At 36.9% G+C, this 18,019-nt stretch overlaps 1 protein-coding gene across 1 annotated transcript; it reads left to right on the top strand.

Annotated features, from left to right (window-relative positions):
- The first annotated feature begins 583 nt into the window (after nucleotides 1-583).
- LOC121378626 (zinc finger protein Noc-like) lies at nucleotides 584-7,363 on the top strand. Its single transcript, XM_041506890.1, has 2 exons — nucleotides 584-979; nucleotides 4,935-7,363. The coding sequence occupies exons 1-2, from the start codon at nucleotides 917-919 to the stop codon at nucleotides 6,432-6,434; spliced, it is 1,563 nt and encodes a 520-aa protein (XP_041362824.1). The 5' UTR covers nucleotides 584-916; the 3' UTR covers nucleotides 6,435-7,363.
- The last annotated feature ends 10,656 nt before the right edge of the window (nucleotides 7,364-18,019 follow it).

The following is an 18,019-nucleotide window of genomic DNA, read 5'->3' as shown; positions in this document are numbered from 1 at the left end:
TATTGTTGTACGCTAGGTACTGTTCTGCTGTGGTTTCATCGTGTTTCTCCTCGACATTCCTGTCTACATGGTACATTTACTACACGCCATTACTCATAATTACAAAAAACCCACAACTCCCCCAGACAAATAAAAGTAAAAGGGAATAAATACACACTGGCGTTAACCACATCACACCTATATCTGTGTCATGACAATGGCCGACCACAACAAATTATCTGCGATGGGTTGGGATTCCCCGAGGCGCATGATAAACACGGTGGGTTTTGTGTGCATTTACCATTGCTCTCCTCAACAAACCTTTCATCTTTTATTGCCTTTTTACAATGTATACATTAACAGCACGAGGCGACACATATCATCTTGAGTGACAGGCGGCCCATCAACGTGATGGATGACTCTACCCCGTGGGCAATGCCAGGTTGTATCCAAAGTAATTATAAATGCGCGCTGTGGTTGGCTGCTTTCTCGGGAGCTATTCATCAGCGGGGAAACATTCATCAAATTTGACGTCACGCCGCACATTTCCTCCAATCACAGCGTGAGACCGGCTTTTATTTATGATTCCGCTAGCAGACGACAAAGCCGCGGAATCGCGCGAAGTAATTCACAAGTGCTGTAGTCGGTGTCCCACGCTTGTTGTACGGCGTGCTCTAACGAAATGTGTGCTGCTTTCCTGACGACGTTTAGTCGTTGATTGACGTTCGACAAGTGCGCTTGGTGTTCTGCGGTGTAAACATACGCGCTGGGAAATAGTGACTCTGTTGATAATACATCTGGTGCTGTTTACTTTATTGGATAATTACTGCTATGGATACTATAGTTTAAAAAAAAATATATATTACTGAACGATCTTAATAATTAAGTTTTCAGTGTTGTTGTTATTGCTGCTTAGCTGGAGTTTGTACCACTGACAATGTTAACATCAAGTGTGTCTCAGTATTTACACCCGGACTATTTTGAACCGCTACCAACTACAGTAAGTAATGAACATTTCATATGAATGTGTTTCAACTGTTTGTGTGTGTGCGCTTGCGTATGCATGTGCGTGTGTTGTATTAGTGGTGTGAACTGGTTTTTAAATATCAGCAATGACGTAAATTGTAGTTTATTCTACATTTAGTCTACATTTGTTTTACCACTTCGATTTAACTTTTTGGAAAGTTAAAAGCATTAGAGAGATTTAAAGACAAATAACAACGTTATAAAATAATCATCAACAAAATCGTATTCAAATACTTATATATGTAAGTTATAAAACTTGAATTTTTCATCGGGACAACATTCTACGACTTTTGATGATATGCCAGTCGTGGAGCACTGGTGGTGAAGGAGATGTGATGTAACAAATCAACTAAAAGTGACCAGTCAAATAACGCGCTGTACCACGTGTGAGCTCTCTATACACCAAGCCCGGGAATGTTGGAAGTCGCTGATAAACACACACGTAGTGACGCACTTGTAGGCGCACAACTGCGCTCTTTTATAGTTACGTCCCTTTAAGACTTCTCGTTTACTTCTCGGCGGGCGGATCGATATGTATTGCTCCCGTTCACGGCGCTGCCCGCGCCCAACCGCTTCTTATGTCAACTGTTAAGCGACTCGCCAAACACCCTTTCACTCCACACAACTGCCTCCAGCCTTTCAGAGAAGAAAAGAGAAATCCCTGTAATAAGAAAACTGTTTCATTGATTCGTGATAACCGCTGTAATAATGAAAGTATTCTTGTGTGTGGTTGTTGCCCTAAGGAGTCGACTTACATTGATACATTCGTGTTAAGCAGTAAATACTAACGTTGAAAATGTCCCAACATGAAAACATTTCACTTTAGCGGTGGACGACATCTGATTAAAGGGGCAATCTCCAGAATATTTGTAATAAGTTTAAACATCTATAACAGATCATAACGTGCATTTTCCCCACCATGACGCGTCTTTCCACGAGTTCTATGTTTAGCTATAATGTGTAATGTAGGTTAGATGTGATGAATTAAAACGATGATGTATAACACAATCGGAATAAAGGGGATTCGGGCTACTACAAAAAACGGAACTATTTTCAAAGCAGTTTATGATGTTTGTTGACAGCGAAAGTTCAAAAGACGAGTTTATAATAACTCTTTTTTTTTGTCCCCATTAATGTCAGTGAGTAATATACCAGAATGGAAAGCCGGTATTGCAGTTGTAAATGAAAACTGATGGCAGTTTATTTCTTATGCCGATTATATATTCAGGTACATCATGTCATGTCCCTGTACACTGTTCTGGACCCCCAATTCGAACTCCTGGGCAGACTGGCCAAAACAGTTCTTAATGGGTATTGGAAAAGAAACCCGCTGTCGTCCCAGTAGCAAATGATTTTTTCTATGTACCTTTTCTCGGATAAAATACCGCATACCACAGCAGGGGTCGAAATTGGCTGAAATTCTTGCCGGATATTCATTCTGGAAAGCTACAAATTCTTCCGGCCCGGACTAAGCATGATAGATTCAAACTAATGTGCGAATATAAAAGAAACAATAATTGCCAGTCTGACTTGAACGACAAGCAAACAAAAAAAACTACCGACCCGTGTTGATGTTAACGGGCAAAAACCGGTCGGAACGGCAGTATTTCGACTCCTGCCACAGTGTCTAACATATCTGTTCTGAAACACTGGAATGTGAATGCACTGTAACTGTACAACTTCCACATTGGGCCTAATGCTGTCACGGTATTGTGATGGAAAATCTTTAAATATTAAAATTATTCCGGAGACGGCATCTTTAATCAATGCTTGCTCGCTTGCTCTCTGTAACTCGTGGTACTGGTTGGAGCCGCTACTGAGATATGAACCCATTACCAACCAGGAAGACACGCTCATCCAGTCGTCATCGTCACCATGATCCATCATGGTCGGCCATTGTCTTCTAAACGTGGGCACGGCGTGTTAACGCGAGTCGTCTTGTCGGCCACGTTACGCTTCTTGTCGCCTTCCTATTAATGCTATGTAGCAATTTGGTCAAGTCTTTTAGTAATTGAAAATCAATCCGCCTGGCGCCATATTGATTCCTGGGATATCGCACGACTGGTACTCCGTCCTCTGTTGATCCAGCAGCACGTCAGCGTATTGACTAACTCTTTTTTTCTTCTTCAATATTACGCCGACTATTTTTCAACACAGCACGTCTTCCAATTTATGATTGTTTTATTGCAATTTTTTTTTTTTTTTTTTTTTTAAATAACACACATATCACCGTTTTTTCGTCCAGTTTACTATTAAGTATGATTGATTTGCTTAAAAATAACAGATTTAATGCTGAATTAATTATTGTGAAGAGATCACTGGATTAACTTCTTTTTGGTTTTCTTTTGCACTTTGCCATTCCTTCTCATTAGAATAGATAAGTTACAAGGCAATGTAAACCTTTTCTGGCTATAGAATGGTATATATAATCTATAATATAAAAAATTGGCTTTCTTAAACAGTTAACATTAACTCTTCTATTTGTCTTTTTTATTTTTAATGAAATTATGGGGCTCACGTTTTTTTTACTAAGGTAATTTTCCAGGCTACCACTGAAAAATGTTAAGCCTGCCTGTATACAACAATGTGAAATTTGTTCACAACAGATATTTTTCAAATTATTATTATACCGACATTAGTGATAATAAAGTAAATGTTTTAACACCGTTGTGTACTCTTGCACTGTCATCTGTGCTGATTTCCAGCCAGTGCACCACGACTGGTATATCAAAGGCCGTGGTATGTGCTATCCTCTCTGTGGGATGTGACACCCAATAACCGATGTGTATTTTACCATTCATTCATTCATTCATTCATTCATTCATTCATTCATTCATTCATTCATTCTCTGTGGGATGGTGCATAAAAGATCCCTTGCTACTAATAGAAAAAAATGTAGCGTGTTTCCTCTCTTTGACTCAAAATGACCATGTGTTTGACATTCAATAGCCGATGATTAATAAATAAATGTGATCTAGTGGTGTCGTTAAACAAAACAAATTTCGTCTTCTTTGCTGATATGTTTTTCTGTTATTTTTCACTGGACAAATGGATACATTCTTCCATGAAATAGACCTGGCAATTGATATTGGATTTTAAATTCTGTAATAAACCGGTAAATTCTGAAATACAAGATTTCACTTCAATGTATTAGTTTCTCGTTAACATTTAGTTTTGTCTAACTGAACATTAAGTATTTTACATCTGAATGCAGTCACTGATGTCAATAGTCTAGAATTGGTCATGTAAGCCAGACAAACACAGTCTCGGTTACAGTGAATAATTATTATATTGTAATTCTAACCATATTAAATCTCTGTGTTAGTTGGGAACATATAATATCTTCAGTTATGTCCCATATAAGAAAGGAAATTTTTTTTACGAATAAGCCAGCATATTGACTTAATTAATAATGTGCTGCCGAAATAATGGGCCATTTGCAAATATAGCAGTAGTGATAGTTACCAGTACTATTCTAGACATTTCTATAGGCTTTCCGCCAGTTTATATATATATATATATATATATATATATATATATATATATATATATATATTTAAATTATTTAAATTGTTGACTAACACAGAGAGAGAGAGAGAGAGAGAGAGAGAGAGAGAGAGAGAGAGAGAGAGAGAGAGAGAGAGAGAGAGAGAGAGAGAGAGAGAGAGAGAGAGAGAGAGAGAGAGAGAGAAGGGAGGGAGAGAAGAGAGAGAGGAGACAGAGATTGAGATCGAGATTCCAATTTATCCACACACAATACATAATTTAATTTAATTTGTTAAAATAAAATGAAAACATTTTGAACTCTTTTATTTTGAGCAAAACGTGTATTTTCGGTAAGAATATGCTATACTTTTTGAAGTATTTTTATTTTTTGTTAAATATAAAACTTATAGGTATTAAAAGGTCCTTTTATTATATATTTTTAGCTGGATGCCAAGAAGAGTCCACTAGCTCTGCTGGCACAGACATGCAGCAGCATTGGCAAGGACTCGTCTCCTTCGAAACCCATCATACCTCCACTGGAGAAAAAGGAAAATACCAAAACGCCCGATAAATTCGGCATCAACGACAGCAGCAAACGCCCGGGCTCTGGCGACGGGAAGGATTCGGGAAGAGACTCAAAGCCTGGATTCAGGACAGTGCCTCCAAAAGTGATTCCATCATCAGTGAGTTCTTCTGGACAGGAAGGAAGCGACAAGCTTACGAACGGTGACATTTCTTCTTCTCATGGAAGCAAATTAAACTTGGATTTATCACCAACATCCTCAAAAACCTCCAGTTCTAGTTGTGTGCCAAAATCATCGTCGTTGTCGTCGTCGTCGTCCTCGGATTCTCACGACCACCACCACCACCACAGTCCGTCTAAGAGCTCGCGGGTGGAGAGGGAGCACCAGGACTCGTATCACCACTCCAGATCTCACTCTCTCTCTCCACACCACTCCCACAAACCGAACACAGTCCCCACCACAGTGATACAGTCGCCGGTCACCTCAGTGGACACTACCAAGCTGTCTGCCAACCACAGTTCCCTTCTGTGCGGAGTGCCGGGTGCTGCTGGACATTACGGCTACCCTCCCTTCGTGAGTCCCTATGACATTCCATCATCTATGCACGGCTACCCTGCCTACCTGGCCGCACACGCCAGTCTGTCGGCAGCTACGGCAGCTGCTGCAGCGGCTCAAAGCACGGCGTTGAAAGCCAACGCGGCAGCAGCATCAGCAGCAGCTTTGTCGCCGTATGTTGCGTACACTCGTGTCAGGACTCCATCAGGGGCGACGACTCTCGTCCCAGTGTGTAGAGACCCCTACTGTGCAAACTGTCAGCTGACATTACAGAGCGCTCACGTGTCCTCGTCCTGTACTGTCCCGGGGTGCGCTCAGTGCGCCCACGAGAAAAGTCTGTTGAGTTTGTCGAACGGACTGGGATTACCCAACTCTTCGTACTTGTCCTCGCTGTCTGCAGCCGGATCGCTGCCCCAATCTCTGAACTCTCTCTATCCAGGAAGCGCTCTTGCTGCTCACCAAGGACTTCCATACATATGCAACTGGGTTGCTGGAAGTGACTATTGTGGGAAGCGGTTTTCGTCGTCTGAGGAGCTGTTGCAGCATCTGAGGACACACACGTCAGGCACGGAAGCTACGGGTTTCCCTTCCTCTTACGGGCTGGGAATCCCGTCCGCGTTGTCGTCTGCTTGTCACGGACATTTGTCTGGCGCTGCTCCGCCAAGCCCGACGTCCCTCAGACGAGCAGGCTACCCGACCAGCTTGAGTCCCGTCAGCAGTCTTCTCGCCTCCAGCAGATTCCACCCTTACAAGACCCCACTGCCCACCCTTCCACCGACTCCAGGGCAGCCGTATGCAGGACTATCGCCGTATTATTCTCCATACACTTTGTATGGACAGAGACTGGGAGCTGCTGTCCCTTAAATTATCAATGTGTTAACGTTAAAGGAGTACTATCGGCTCTATCCTATTTTAAAAGCATTTCTGTGGTTTTTGGACAATATCATAGTGTACTTGCTATCAGTTCTTACCAGACTGACATTTTGTTTGTTTGTTTTATTTATTTTAGTTCATGTGGTTTATTTTAAATCTATAAAATTTAATAAATCTTTTTTACCATTAGATTTGCTGAATTTTGTCCTACGGTCTTGATATTTTGTCTTTTTTATATAAACAAAACTGTACCTAAAAATAATTTTGTAGGAAGATGAGAAAAAAAATCACAATCAATATAGAAATCCGCATGTGTGTGTTCAGTGGATAGTGTACCTTTAATTGTAATTGTAATTCTTTGTTTTAAACCTTATGTCTGTCTCGTATAATGAGTTGTTATTTAAAAAGGTACCATCAAACAACAATTTGCTCGTCGAAAATTGAAATTGTTTCTTTAATGATTCATTTTCTTTCAAATTTGTTAAACTATTTCTTTATATGAAAATATACCATATAAAACGCTGTGTAGTGAATTGTACTCATACCACACAAGCTGATATTGCTCCTTTAACGATAAAGAATTTGTTCCATCATGGTTTTTTTAAACTTGCTGTGCTCATGTGATAGAAGATGTATCAAAATAATAGATTTTTTTGTATGTGTTTTTGAGACAGTCAGTCGTTTTCTTGCAGTGTAGGATTGAATATCTGGATTATTAATTTCGGATAGAAGCATTATTAATTTGCATATTTTGAATCTATCAGATCAGATGGCCATTAAATGACCGATACCTTTTACTAACAAAATAATATGAAACGCTATAAGTGCATTTTGAATGTATATGTTTATGAATAAATGCATATTTATGTAATGGAAATGCACGATCGTGTACGTTTTGTCAGTAAAGAAATTATACATCATGATACGTTTTGATTGTCGTTCTTTTTAACATTAGCGGTATTTATTACATTAAAAAAGAAGACTTTATAACGTTATATATAAAAGTACATTTGACGACACGGCAACCTGCATTTTATATTCATAACCGTAAATTTCCTTCTAAACCCTGTCTGTGACCCCAAACAGCACATATGTTGAAAAATATAACTTTTAATTCTGGATATAATACGATAAAAGATGACTAATCTTAAAAAAATAATCAAAGTAATTGTTTTTGTATTATTATATACATGTATATTTTTTGGAGATAAAAACAATTCTATAATCATTATAGAATAGAATAGAAAAAATGTTTAACGATACCCCTGCATAACAAATACATACAATGTTTGGGTGTCAAACTATGGTAAATGCATAATAATGATAAGAATAAAAATCGGTTTTATTTGTAAATTATGTTAGCATTTTATAGTTGCCATATTTGTGACCGTGGCAGTAGCAATATAGCATAAGAAGAATAATGAATGAAACTAATTTTATATTGTAATGTTATGTATTTGACCCCTATTGTATTGAAGCGTATATTATGGTATATTTATGTACCGTACCGTGTCGTGTCGTGTACTATATAATAATTTGGTCCCCGCGATCCTTCTATAAGTGAATACACAGACGTAAAATCGGTATGAAATCGTTTGATTGTTATGCCCAGCTGACAGGTTGCCAATGTAATAAATTTAACGTGTTTTAGAACCTATATCATGTTACGTTGGCTGTGACGGGTTGCACACTTTATACCAGATTGTTTGCACATTTGTTTTTAAGAGGCAAAGTGTAGTGCATTGATTGGGCAGGCAAAGTTTCTAGAATGTAGATGAAAGGGAAAATAACAAGAAAGGATATTTGTTTAACTACATCTTGGCACATTTTAAACTAGGACTAGACGAAGTTACTAGAATGTAGACGAAAGGGGAAAAAACAAGAAGGGATATTTGTTTTACTACATCTTGGCACATTTTAAACTAGGAACAGGCGAAGTTACTAGAATGTAGATGAAAGGGAAAAAAACAAGAAGGGATATTTGTTTAACTACATCTTGGCACATTTTAAACTAGGGCTAGGCGAAGTTACTAGAATGTAGATGAAAGGGAAAAAAACAAGAAGGGATATATGTTTAACTACATCTTGGCACATTTTAAACTAGGGCTAGGCGAAGTTTCTAGAATGTAGATGAAAGGGAAAAAAAACAAGAAGGGATATTTGTTTAACTACATCTTGGCACATTTTAAACTAGGGCTAGGCGAAGTTACTAGAATGTAGATGAAAGGGAAAAAAACAAGAAGGGATATATGTTTAACTACATCTTGGCACATTTTAAACTAGGGCTAGGCGAAGTTACTAGAATGTAGATGAAAGGGAAAAAAACAAGAAAGGATATTTGCTTAACTACATCTTGGCACATTTTAAACTAGGGCTAGGCGAAGTTACTAGAATGTAGATAAAAGGGAAAACAACAAGAAGGGATATATGTTTAACTACATCTTGGCACATTTTAAACTAGGACTAGGCGAAGTTTCTAGAATGTAGATGAAAGGGGGAAAAAACAAGAAGGGATATTTGTTTAACTACATCTTGGCACATTTTAAACTAGGGCTAGGCGAAGTTACTAGAATGTAGATGAAAGGGAAAAAAACAAGAAAGGATATTTGCTTAACTACATCTTGGCACATTTTAAACTAGGGCTAGGCGAAGTTACTAGAATGTAGATAAAAGGGAAAACAACAAGAAGGGATATATGTTTAACTACATCTTGGCACATTTTAAACTAGGACTAGGCGAAGTTTCTGGAATGTAGATGAAAGGGGAAAAAAACAAGAAGGGATATTTGTTTAACTACATCTTGGCACATTTTAAACTAGGGCTATTCGATTTCTAGATTATGGTTATTTTGACACTTGGTCTAGCTTGAGAGAAGAAACCCGCTGTCACCACTCGGGTTACTCTTACCGAAAATCGCCAAGGGATGTTTATAATGGATTTTCCCAAAGACAGTACAGTACATATTATAACGATTTTATGTACGAGTTATCTTTCGTTCCAACCAGTGCACCACACCGTGGTATTTACTAACCTCTCTGTGGGATGGTGCCTATAAAGGATCCCTTGCTGCTACTGGAAACATGTAGCGGGTTTCCTCTCTAAGACCACATGTCGAAATTACCACATGTTTGACATCTAATAGCCGATAATAAAAAATGTGTTTTGTGTAACGACACCACTAGAGCACATTGATTTATTAATCATCGGCTATTGGATGTGAAACATTTGGTAATTTTGACATGTGTTCTTAGAGAGGAAACCCGCTACATTTTTCCAGTAGCAGCAAGTGATGTTTTATAGGCACCATCCCACAGACAGGATAGGGAATAGGTTTGTATTCCACAACAGGTCTAAGCCCACAGTGAATAGAGAGGTCGTACCTAGATTAAAATAAATAGGGGGTGGGGGTGGAGGTGGGGTGTGGGGTCACAATGCAACTAGATTAAAATAAATGGGGTGGGGTCACAATAAGCAGAAGCACGTCAGAGTATTTCTAAATCTTCACCTGGCGAAAAAGGAAAACAATAAGAGTTTGCTTTGTTGACGACACTACTTGAGCACATAGATTAGTCGTGGTGCATTGGATGGGACGGGGGGAAACTTGATGGCTCCAGCACGGAGGTTCGATCCTACGAGCCGAAACACCTTAGATAAGCGCTCTACCGAGTGAAGTAAATTCCACCCTCTAAGCAGAAGCCCATCAGTTTCTTTTAAGTTCTTCTTTAGCTGAGGGCGAGACGTAGCCCTGTGGTAAAGCGCTCTCTTGATGCGCGGTCGGTTTGGGATCGATCCCTGTCGATGGGCCCACTGGGCTATTTCTCGCACCAGCCAGTGCACCACGACTGGTACACCAAAGGCCGTGGTATGTGATATCTTATCTATGGGATGGTGCATATAAAAGATCCCTTGCTGCTAATCGAAAAGAGTAGCCCATGAAGTGGGTTTCCTCTCTCAATATCTGTGTGGTCCTTAACCATATGCCCGACGCCATATAACCGTAAATAAAATGTGTTGAGTGCGTCGTTAAATAAAACATTTCCTTCCTTCCTTCCACTAGAGCACATTGATTTGTTAATCATCGGCTATTGGATGTCAAACATTTGGTAATTGTGACATATAGTCTCAGAGAGGAAACCCACTACATTTTTTCATTAGTAGCAAGGGATCTTTTATATGCACCACCCCACAGATATGATAGCACATACCACGGCCTTTGATATACCATTCGTGGTGCACTGGCTGTAACGAGAAGTAGCCCAATGGAAACTACGACGAGTGTCTGACAAAATGAAAATGACAAAAACCAAAGAGACCAAAACGTATCTTCTTACAAGACAAGTACCAAAGATCACCCTTGTCTGGATACTGATTTCATTGACGCCAACCGTTGTTGTTAATATACAAAGATTCATTATAGTAAAGTCTTAATCAAAATTAGATCCCATCATGTTTTTGTTTTTTTAATTACATTTGATTGATGAAATTAAAACTTTAAAACTGAATTAGCATTTTGATGACCTATTACTATATACGTTTCATTCATTTCAACTTGTTTCTATGTTTATATCCAATTAAGGTTCAAGCACGCTGTTCTGGGCACACACACCTCAGCTATCTGGGTTGTCTGTCCAGGACAGAGGGTTAATGGTTAGTGGTTAGTGAGAGAGAAGTCGGTGTAGTGGCCTTACACCTACCCACTGCGTCGTTAAAACTCGCTCTGGCTGCGAACCCTGTACCTACCAGCCTTATGCCCGATGGCTTAATCATGACAACACCCAGGCCAGTACTATATACAAATAACACCCATAATAAAAAATGTGCCTTTTATAGGTGAAATTTTACAGAATGAATCACAAAACTTGGAACTTTAAAACAGACTATATGAAATTGATTGTCACTGACTGCATTATTGCACCTGCTAATTAGGAACACACCTGCCAGGTGTAATACTGTCATGTGCAGTATTTATGTTCCGAATTGTCTGTGTAAATTGTTAGTGTCAATATGAATTTTATTTTACCTATAAAAGACACCTTTTTATATTTATTATACCTGTTATTAATATATATATATACAGTCGAACTTGTATATAACAACCACTCAAGGGACCAACAGAAAGTGGCGGTTATGGACAGGTGGCCTTTATATATAGGTCCCAAAATAATCAATCGAAATCCTAATTTATTTCTCTATAAAATCTTATTATTAACTGTTGTAACAGTTTGAGTTCCTTTGTTAATTCCAATACCCTCAAGAAAAGAAAAACAACATAAAACAATAAAAGTACATGTAATTGTATTTATTAAAACACTTTGCACGTTTGCCTCCATATCATTTAATATAATAAAATAAGCACTTTCAATCAATATAATTTACCAATAATAATAAATTAAGCACTGTCACATTAAATATTTAAAAAATGTTCTTTAAACGTCTCTAGTTTGGAATGCATTTGTCACAGAATTAAGCACTTTCATATTAATATGAATAATTTCACAAATCACAAATGTTGAGTCACTAATTTAGCACAATTTCATCACCGTTACATTTTTTTCACAAATGTTTAGTTTTTATAAAAGTCACTGATTTTTGATTGCGTGTTGCAGCAAGCAAATGTGAATGCTTTTTCCTTAAAGCCGCACACCCTAGTTCCATCCAGCGAAAATAAATTATAATTTGGTTAATCTACAAACCTGTAACACACTTAGATCACGTTTTTATCAAATGGAGTGAAAAAGCAGGTTTTATATCGATAAATACCATGGGATTCCCCATGTCCCAATTGCTTGAAATAATTTTGAAAGTTTGCATTCTGATGTCACCGGTAGATGTCGCTCGAAGCACAACAATGCTTACGTCACGACAAATTTCACAGACTTGGGATGCGTTCTTTTCACCTCTCCTGGACATGTTCCAACTGTTCTGTCCTGGTGTATCCCCTCTCCAGATATCGTAGGACTTAGCAAAATTATTGGTTTTAAGGGTTTGTAACGTTTTGTATTGAGATACTTACTTGTCTGAACTTTATTGTTACTGAAAATGTTCACGAACTGTGAAAAAAATCTCACAAATGAACAACAACAAATCGGATGTTGATTGCGCGAACCGTGCACGAGAAAACAAACCGAACCAAAATGATAACGGTCACGTGGTATACCAACGTCTGTGACATTGAAATGGAAATATCCCCTCTAAAAATAAATTAGACCTTGTCTGCTCAACGGTTTTTTCTCAGACGCGCGTGAGTTTTTCAGAAATACGAAAAATGCATTTTGTGGTATTACAAACACCAGGATTACCCCAAAACACTTCGGGTAAATGGAAATGTATATTCTAAATAATAAACGGTAAGTAAAGTGCAATTTTATTTGTGAAAAATGGGTTTAATAGCGAAAAACAACGCCGTAATGGTTAACAATTAGCCGTAACTAGGGTGTGTCCCTTTAATAAGCGGTCCGTTGAGGTTTATTCGCCGTGCCGTTGCGTCTTGGAACCATTGCCAAACAAGCATGTTGACCTCTTCATTGCCAGTGGCCTTCTTCTGTCTTTTTCTTGCTCGTGGCACGTTATTTTCAAAGTCGGCTATAACATCTGCTTTCCTTTTCAAAATGCCGTCAATTTGCGTATGACCCACTCCAAATTGCTCTGCTATCTTTCTAGCACTTAAACGTTCTTTCTCGGACATCCTGATAACTTCTACTCGTTGTTCTAAAGTTAAGGCAAAACGAATTTTCGGTGGCATTTTGTTTCATAGTTTGTTCATAAATAAATAAAACAAAACTGAAATTTACTTTTATTTAATTGGGATGTATTACTTAAGTGACATGTTCTACTCATTATTAGTATTATGTTGCCGCTAATCCGTTGGTACGGTACTTGCATTGGGATTACGTCGCGAACCGCAAACAAAAATATTTTGGTAAACAAAGGTCGCGATTTGCCAAAGCACATCGGCTTAACTAAATCCATTAATGTTTGCCGCTTGGTGCAAACTGCTTGTGAACAACAATCATGACCAGTTAACGGTAGGAACTACTCAGACACCTTGATTATAAATGCCTTTGATAATACCGCAACAACTTAGATACTGTAATACATTCTGCTTTCCTAGGCTACAGCCAATGAGAAGTCGCCTTGTTATCGAGTAACGATTGAGCTGAACTAACGAATGCAAATTATACAAGCGCCGGAACCGAACAGCTGTTGACATTTACCAAATTAACAAAAGGATTAAAATAATGCTTAGTATTAGTAAACGTATATTTGTTTACGACAATAACATCATATGATAACATCAAAATAATTTATTATTTGTTGAGTCGAATAAAATCGCCAAACTTTCCGGTCACGTGACACAACAATGGCAGCACTGCAGAAAATGATGGGATTTATCGGGAACTAAATCGCTGTACGATTATATATGGTGGGAAGAATTTGAAAAAAAAATGGGGGGTGGGGAATATTTTGGCCGCTAATGCAGGTTCAGACCTAATTTTTGCTGAAAAATAGTGGCCGCTGGCCGCGTTGGACAGGTGGCCGCTCTAGAGAGGTCAAATAAAGAAAGAAATGCGTTCGGGGGGGGGGGGGGTTCTGGGTGGCCGTTATGGACAGGTGGCCGTTATATAGAGGTGCCCGGAATAAAACATAAATCATACACGCATTTACATGCTATATTTTAATTAAAAAAATACTTGTAATCTCATGTGGTACGCAGCTGCGTACCTGCGTGCCTGCGTATATGTATATATTGGTATATTGTGAGACTAAATGGAATTATTTGGATTAAAATATTTTATTAGTCGGAAATACATCTGATCTTACAATGGCAACACATTCAGAGACAGTCTCTTTAATGTTTCACCTTATGCACATCACAGCCATAAAGATATGGAATGAACAAATTTAAAATTACAAAAGCTATTTCTTAGGGAATTATGAGAGACAAATAGTTAAAATAGTATTAAAGTGTATATCAGAAAAATAACACTGTCATGCGTTAGTGGAGATTTATCAATACGGATTGCATTTTATTTGTCCCGTCTGATCATGCCCTTACAAATTATTAGAGAAACTGATAAAGAGGTATTTCTAAATTTTATAAGAAATTTTATTATATAAAATAATTAAAATTGAAGTTTCATGCTGAAACTCATAGGGTTTTAATTGAATCATTCTCAAGTAAATAGCTTGTCTTATGTTTATTTTTAATTTTTAATTTTCGATTTATGGTGTTTTTCTAGTTTGGCATCTCATAAAATGAAGAATAATTATGAATAATAATTATGCATATAAAACCTACTCGATAACATATTTTTAACACCTTTAACACAACTTTACCAGGAGATTGGGCTGTGAATGATTATTATATATAAAATGTTTACAATGACCTGCAAATTCTTTTATTGTCAATATTACTTATTTTCGCTTCTTTAAAAATTAGAAGAAAATATTTTTTTGAGAAATGATTACGTATTAAACGTATTAAACGGTTATATAGTCACATTATAAATAATAAAATACCCGATCGATTTAATCATACGTACATGTAACACAAAACCAAACTTCAGTATTCCATATTCCATACTAAATGTAATTTCCTGGTTCAAAGTTTGAAGACCGTCAATAACAGTCGGTATTAATTAGTAGTCACTGGAATACATGACATTGTATACTCACGAAAATTAATTCATGCCCAGTTTGTTTTTAAATTTAATTTAATTTATTTATTATTATTATTATTATTTTTTTTTAATTATTATTATTATTATTATTATTATTTTTTTTTTTTTTTTTTTTTTTTTTGGGGGGGGGGGGGGGTATTTTTCTTTTAAATACGGTAAACACAAGTACAGCTTCTTCCGTTGTAAGATATTCTTAAACTTTCTTAAACTTAAAGACACTTGTCGGAAATCCACGAAACCGATTAAGACGTTCAGGGAGTGTTATGACAAGTTCACCACTGCTGGCCACTTTATATAAACAAGATTGGAGCCTTCTACAAAGAATATGTAATTTGATATCCTGACACAGAACTTTTGTCTGCTTGTTTCATGGCAGTCTAAGTGAAATAATGTTCTTGTTAGATGGATAGAAATAAAACAATTCAGAACGAACAAACTGACAAGTGTCTTTACAAACCAACGTATAACGAATCCTAACTGAATGCGCCTTTCTGTAGGTTTCATAAACAGTAAAATATACGAAACACCTACCGTGTGCAAGATGTTTACGAGTGTATCTCGGGTCCTACTGATTTTTTTAGAAGTCATATGAGATCAAAAGTTGCTCAAATAATATGATACTAACAAAGATTTACCCAACAGTTTACTAACCCATAATTAATTTTGTTGAGTATATTTAATAAGAAAGAAAGAAATGTTTTATTTAACGACGCACTCAACACATTTTATTTACGGGTATATGGCGTCAGACATATGGTTAAGGACCACACAGATTTTTAGAGGAAACCCGCTGTCGCCACTACATGGGCTACTCTTTCCGATTAGCAGCAAGGGATCTTTTATTTGCGCTTCCCACAGGCAGGATAGCACAAACCATGGCCTTTTTGAACCAGTTATTGATCACTGGTCGGTGCAAGTGGTTTACACCTACCCATTGAGCCTTGCGGAGCACTCACTCATGGCTTGGAGTCGGAGTACCTACCAGCCTGTAGACCGATGGCCTAACCACGACGCCACCGAGGCCGGTCCTATTTAATAAGAGGAACATTTAAAAACAAAATTCCATGTCAACTCTCGATGTTAAAAGTCGTATTTTAATTCATTTATTGATCCACAATTCGTAAAAATATTATTTTAATACATTATTATGTCGTTGTCTAGCATATGGTAATTGCAAAACTTAGTCTACAAAAGAGACCTGGTGTCACTATATAAGTTATTCATTTTGGAAAGCAAAAAAACCCAAAAAAAAACAAAACAAAAAAACAAAAAACAAAAACAAATAAAACATTTTAATTTATGTGTCTTAGGGACTTTTTGTGAATTGTATACCAAATGCATTTTTTTTTCAGAGTTTAAACGACTAGTTCAAACAGGAGCTATGTTAGGTCTAAAAAAATAAGCCTCTTTTTGTAATGATTCATGTTCTTTTTTTATTTATTTAAAAAAGATAATTATTATTATTATTTTTTTATTATTATTTTTTTTTTATTATTTTTTTTTTTGGGGGGAAGGGTTACTACCGTTTTGATCACAGTATTCCGTAATTATATTTTTTAATCAATCACCAATAATAAGATGGAACTATTTTCAAAGGTAGATGGATCAAAGAAAACATGATGGAGCGTTTTTAAATATAGCGTATATAAATATTTTAATATTCACGGTTGAATGATAATAATTTACCACTGGGATTTATACCTGTAATATTTATGTCACTTGGGGTTATATACAGATTTATCAAAGGCAGTCGCATTAATATCAAAACTGTCAGGAAAACTCGTTCAGCCTTATTTACGAAAGGTATTCTTCAAGCGTTAAAGTCTCAAACGCGGACCAAATAAGACGTGCGTGTGGTTCTAAAAGTCTAAACATATATTGCAAATTATAAATTTTCGTAAATTCTCCTTTAATATTAATTTTAACACAACAAAACCTGTAAACTGTTTTTCAAATCACTAGCGGGGAAACGCTTTGATCAAGTCTTGAATGCTTTAGGATGCATATGCTTGTATTTGAAAATGTTATTAACATATTTTATAAAATGTCCTTTTAAGTTAAATGCCATCAACAATAAATCGTGAAAAACAGTGTTATGTTCGTCATAGTAAACTGCGTGAGTCGACATATAAAACCATACTACGAATACAGTATATAAAATAAAATTACATATACACATGTATACAAATGCTTTTTTTTTTTTTTTTTTTTTACTATATGGTTGACACAGCCAATCGTGTAAGTAAAAATAACGTAAATAAATTAATATGAATGCTGTTTAAGATGAGTATCAAGACCAGCCTCGGTGGTGTCGTTGTTATGCCATCGGACATAAGGCTGGTAGGTACTGGGTTCGCAGCCCGGTACCGGCTCCCGACCAGAGCGAGTTTTAACGACTCAATGGGTAGGTGTAAGACCACTATGCCCTCTTCTTTCTCACCAACCACTAACCCACTGTCCGAGACAAGACAGCCTAGATAGCTGAGGTGTGTACCCAGGACATAAACACGAAAATAAGTTGAAATGAAAGTAAATGAGTAGCATTTTATTTTGGTCCATCCTTTCTACAATACTATCAGGTACACAAAACCGTATTATTACACCATACCATCCTCTTGTAAGTTACTACAGATCTTGTCCATTAAAAATGTTAATCAGCTAATAACACTGCGTAAATATTTAGTCTGTGCACCCACGCAGAGCCATGATACTATGTAAGTGGAGTATATACATTCTCATTATTATATACACTCTTTATTATATTAATAATTACATGTATTATTACATTTTATAGTGAATATTTTCAGCATTTAATACGATGTAAAGTGTGTTCCCCTTTTTATGATATATGTATTATATTTTTATTTTCGTAATGCCTATGAACTGTATGTTTAT

This window comes from Gigantopelta aegis, chromosome 8 (assembly GCF_016097555.1).
Source record: "Gigantopelta aegis isolate Gae_Host chromosome 8, Gae_host_genome, whole genome shotgun sequence".
Lineage (NCBI taxonomy): Eukaryota > Metazoa > Mollusca > Gastropoda > Neomphalida > Peltospiridae > Gigantopelta > Gigantopelta aegis.
Note: the sequence above shows the minus strand (reverse complement) of the source record. Positions and strands in the feature narration are given on the sequence as shown.